A 4,852-nucleotide genomic window follows, 5' to 3' on the forward strand; every position below is an offset into this window, starting at 1 on the left:
TCCTTTTTCTCTTTTTTTTTGAGACATGGTTTCTCTAACTTTGGGGCCTGTCCTGGAGCTCTTGTCTACTAGCTCTTGTAGTTGGCCTCAAACGCATAGAGATCTGTCTGTCTCTGCTTTCTGAGAGGCAGAGTTGGCTCAGTTTTAGTTGGTATCCATGGGACCATGGATCTTTAGCTCATGTTGAGAATAACAGAGGCAAGAGTTTGAGTCACTCATCTCACACAGAATCTGCTGTATTCTGTAGTATTTGTTGCTGCAAAAAGGCACATGACCACGGCAACTTTTCTAGAGGAAACATTTAATTGGGGTGGATTACAGTTCAGGGGTTCAATTCATTATCATCACTGCAGGAAGCAGGATAGCATGCAGGCAGACATGGTGCTGGAGAGGGAAATAAGAGTCCTACATCTTCTTGCAGGCAATACGAAGTCAGTTGAGACATCAAAGCCCACCTCCACAGTGACATACTTCCTCCAACAAGACCACTCCACTCCAAAAAGGTTTCAGTTTCTAATAGTGCCAATTCCTTTGGGGGCCATTTTCTTTCAGGTCACCAAATCTGCTGACTTAAGAGTTTCCTTCAGTTTGTCTTCTGTGAAATCAAATATATCTTGAGTTTATGTTACGGTTAGTGCCATGCATGTGGAAAGTTCCCATTGATATGTTGACATTAAGAAAACACAGGACTGTTTTCCTCACAGAATGTGTAATATATTTCCACATGTTTCTTTTTGTAAACTTAGGAGCAGTACTTTTCCCTAAGACCTGATTTGAAGACCAAAAGCTTTGGAAACATCAGTGAGCGTGTTGAATTGAGGAAGAAACTGGGCTGTCAATCATTCAAATGGTATTTGGACAATATTTACCCTGAGATGCAAATACCTGGTCCAAATGCCAAACCTCAGCAGCCCATCTTCATCAACAGAGGGCCCAAGCGTCCCAGAGTCCTTCTGCGCGGACGGGTGAGACAGCAGTCCTGTCTGAGGGTTTTGTTGGGAGGCGTGTAGCAGGCAGTTTTCTTGAGGTTCTGTGATAAACCATCTAGATTTAAGTATATTCTTTTGGGGATTTCCCCCTACTCAAGTAGAAAAGCTTGAAAATTTTTGTGTTTGCTGTTTACATCCAGGTCAAGATGTACTTACTGTGTTGGAGGGACTGGGACCTTATGTAGCTTATGTATTAGCTTCCAAGAGTAGAGACACAATGGGGACAAAGGCAGTGTGAGACCTGAAATGGTTCCTCAGAGGGAGACAGATGAGCGGCAAAACGCAGCAGTGGTTACTGTTCAGTTTGTTCAAGGAACCCACTTGAGACAGATTGAAGGTGACAGTTAAGTTGGTGTGACATGCGGTGAACTTCACACCCAGTGACTGGTGGTCGTCAGAGCTTAGCAGAGAGAGGCACACGGTAGACCCTTTCTCATTGCGCTCACAGCTTTTGGGGTCTGCTCTTCTGAGTAATCTCTAAAACTGGCATTTTGGATGCTGGGGAGATGGCTTAGTTGATAAAGCACTTTGCAACTCAGAGTGAGGATTTGAGTTTGGAGCCTTAAAACTCTACCATGAAGACCCTGGGCAGTTGGTGATCCACATGTAATTCCAGTGCTTGGAAGGCAGACAGGATCCTTGGAGCAAGCTCATTGAGCTCTGGTTTATTTGAGAGACCCTGTGCCACAGTGAACAAGGGAGAAAGCTCTTTCATACAAACTTGCACATATACAGGTGTGCCTGCCCACTCCTGTGCATACCCCCCACACTGACAGGAAGTTGTTCAGACTCCTAAGGCACATCTCCCAGCTTTTTGTATTAAATTGAGCCTAGTACTTTTCTCCTTGTTTACTTTATACAACCCCAAAACAACCACCAAGGTGTTTATTGGGTCTTTTCTTAAGTAAAAAAAATTAAGTATTTTGTGTCCATGTAGTTGAAATCCCTTCCAGCATAATTCTTGGTCTGTGTTACTGTTGGAAGGTCTTGGTGGTTCGGTACTTCCGAGTCAGCATAAACATAGTGTACTTTAAAAAAAAAGAAAGGTCAGACAGGGTTTTGTTGTGTAGCACAGGTTGGCCTCAAATTTATGATCCTCCTGCTTCAGCTCCATGAGTGCTGGGATTATAGGCCTAAGTCACCAGGCCTGGCTTCATCTTAGCTCCTAGGTTCTTACTTGGAAGAGTATTTCTCATGCCAAGCACACATCCCTCAGGCACCAAGTTGTCTGCATAGGCGTCCTCAAGAACACCGTTCTCTTTTGCAGCTCTACCACTTGCAGACCAACAAATGCCTGGTAGCCCAGGGCCGCTCCAGCCAGAAAGGAGGCCTGGTGCTGCTTAAGGCCTGTGACTATGGAGACCCGACTCAGGTGGGTGACGCAGAAGGAAAGCACATGTGGGCAGATGCAGACCATCAGACTTCTCTTAAGTGACTCTAGAGATCATTTAAAATAACTGCTCTGTCTTCTCTGTTTCTCTGCCTCTCATCATTGCTTGTCAATTGTTTAGACCTTTGTGCTTTTTACTGTGGTAGGGGCGTGCTGTTCTTCAAACTTTAAGTCCTCAGTAGAGGAGCGTCAGATTTTTCTGACCAATTTTTACAGCTCATTAGAGGACATCTCAACAGAATTTTGGTTTACTCCATCTACTTAATTCCAGTTAGTTTGTCTTTTCAATATTAAATATTAAAATGTAAGCAAATAGCATTTCAGTTTGTTACTGTAAGTTCAGGCTTGTTATTTGACGGCACAACCTAAAGTGATTTAAATTCCCAGTTGTCAGGACTGCCCGTGTTGACGGTCGCTCATTTCATTGGTGCACTGCTATCACACAGGGATGGGAGAAACACCTGGGTCTTTTGATAAATGGGATGTATACTTGGACATTTCTAGAACATACTGCCTTAAAAAAACAAAGCATCAATTTATTATGTGAGTGCACACATGGTGGTAAGAGGACAAGTTGCAGCAGTCAGTGCTCTTCTCTGATCACGTGGGGACAGGAATGGAACTTAGGTCATCGGGCTTGGCAGCAGGCGCCTTTTCTCCACTTGCCCAAGGTAAATGGTTTGAAATGATGTAGCCATGCAGGATTACGCTGATATATAGCTACTTCTAATCAAAGCCTAATAAACAGTGCACTTCCTCAGTCATACTGGCTTCAAGCGGCCAGTACAGGATTCAACCAGGGCTTGCTTTCTAGTCCCTGGTGGAGTTCCTTTTGTGATGGCACCTGTGGGAATTTTCTCACTGCATCTGTATTCATCCTGTTTGAGGCCTGGGCCAGAAACCAAGATTATGTGCATCCACACCCAAAGGGAACCCCGCTTCAGGTTGGCTGGCCCAGGTCTCACAGCAGACATTGTGAGCTGGAATTGGGGTGTGATATTTGCAGAAGGGCTGGACTGGAACAGCTTATGCACATCATCCAGCAGATGAGGACTGTGGTAATAATCTGCTTTACAGGTCTCTGAATTAAGGAAACTGGAAATGATTTACAGTGACACAATCACTTTTATTCAGTTAAATCAACAGTCCCCAGTGACTGAGACATCTTTTGGCCTCCCTCATCTCCCAGTTCATTGTTTCGAATAGTTGAGGGAGTGCTCTGACCATTGTACCTGCTGGGAAGACCACGAAGAGCACATTGTGAAGTATTATCCAGGCCCTCATTCAGTACCTAAAGCAACAAGTGTCGTTTTTTTTTTAAAATCTCTTTTGTTTGTTTTTATCACTAGATCTGGATTTATAATGAAGAGCATGAGTTGATTTTGAACAACCTCCTTTGCCTCGATATGTCAGAAACTCGCTCTTCAGACCCACCTCGACTCATGAAGTGCCATGGGTCAGGAGGATCTCAGCAGTGGACCTTTGGGGTGAGGCTCTTGCTTATAAACATGGGCTTTAACTAGTCCTAATGGTTCGACATCTTTTCTGCATGCTGCAGGAATGTTTTTAAATAAAAAGTCCTTTTTTCTTTTTTCCAGAAAAACAATAGGCTATACCAAGTGTCTGTTGGACAGTGCCTAAAAGTGGTAGACCCGACGGATCAGAAGGGCTCTGTTGGCATGGCCATCTGTGATGGCTCCTCCTCCCAACAGTGGCGCCTACAAGGTTAAGGTGGGCCCTGGATGGAGACAACATAATTTGCCAGGTTTTGTCATACCTGCTATAAATCAAGGTGCTTTATGAAGGATGCTGCAGACCCCAGCAGACAAGAACCTTGGTAGAAGGTTACCATCACAGGAACAGAAGGTGCTTCACTGGGACTTGGGTTATTTCTGAGCTGCTGCTAAGGGATTCTTGTTTATCCAGGGAAAACAAAATAAATATCAGGATTTGGGTCTATTAGTACAAACCCAGGAAGCAGACATTTGTATTTATTTACGTTTCTCTCATTCTCCTTTGGAGAGGGAACGGTTTCTGTCTAATCAGGAACTTGTTACAATTTCCTTTCATAGAGGACTTCATAGGAGATTTTTTTTTTAACTATCATTTGTTTAATATTTCTAATAGATTTTAAAACTGGTTGAATGCATATTACTTTTAGCTTCAGAAGGTATCATGTATATTTAAGAGGCATTTAACTACTATAAATTATTTTAATGTCTACATTAAATAAAGGATCTTTTTGATCATTTAACTATGATTTATGTCTCTTCCATTATATGGAAGTTTCTGTTCTGTCTGGTCCTGCAGATGTTCAGCCCCAAAGAAACACAGAGGCTTATATTAATTAATAAACCATTTGGCCTATTAGCTCAGGCTTATTACTAACTAGCTCTTATAATATAAATTAACTCATTCTAATCTATGTTTAGCCACATGGCTTGGTACCTTTTCTCATTAAGCCATTCTCATC

The 4,852-nt window shown here is 42.9% G+C and overlaps 1 protein-coding gene across 1 annotated transcript in view; it reads left to right on the forward strand.

Annotated features, from left to right (window-relative positions):
• Positions 1-4,633, forward strand: part of LOC126496014 (polypeptide N-acetylgalactosaminyltransferase 11) — a 15,736-nt gene extending 11,103 nt beyond the window's left edge. Inside the window, exons 3-6 of the mRNA XM_050133600.1 lie at positions 747-965; positions 2,257-2,361; positions 3,729-3,866; positions 3,978-4,633. Coding sequence (XP_049989557.1) covers positions 747-965; positions 2,257-2,361; positions 3,729-3,866; positions 3,978-4,109 — 594 coding nt within the window. The 3' untranslated portion in view covers positions 4,110-4,633. The remainder of the gene's footprint in view (positions 1-746; positions 966-2,256; positions 2,362-3,728; positions 3,867-3,977) is intronic.
• The last annotated feature ends 219 nt before the right edge of the window (positions 4,634-4,852 follow it).

The sequence above is a fragment of the Alexandromys fortis genome, unplaced genomic scaffold (assembly GCF_014885135.2).
Source record: "Alexandromys fortis isolate MF-2015 unplaced genomic scaffold, M_Fortis_MF-2015_v1.1 scaffold_826, whole genome shotgun sequence".
In the NCBI taxonomy this organism is placed as follows: Eukaryota; Metazoa; Chordata; class Mammalia; order Rodentia; family Cricetidae; genus Alexandromys; species Alexandromys fortis.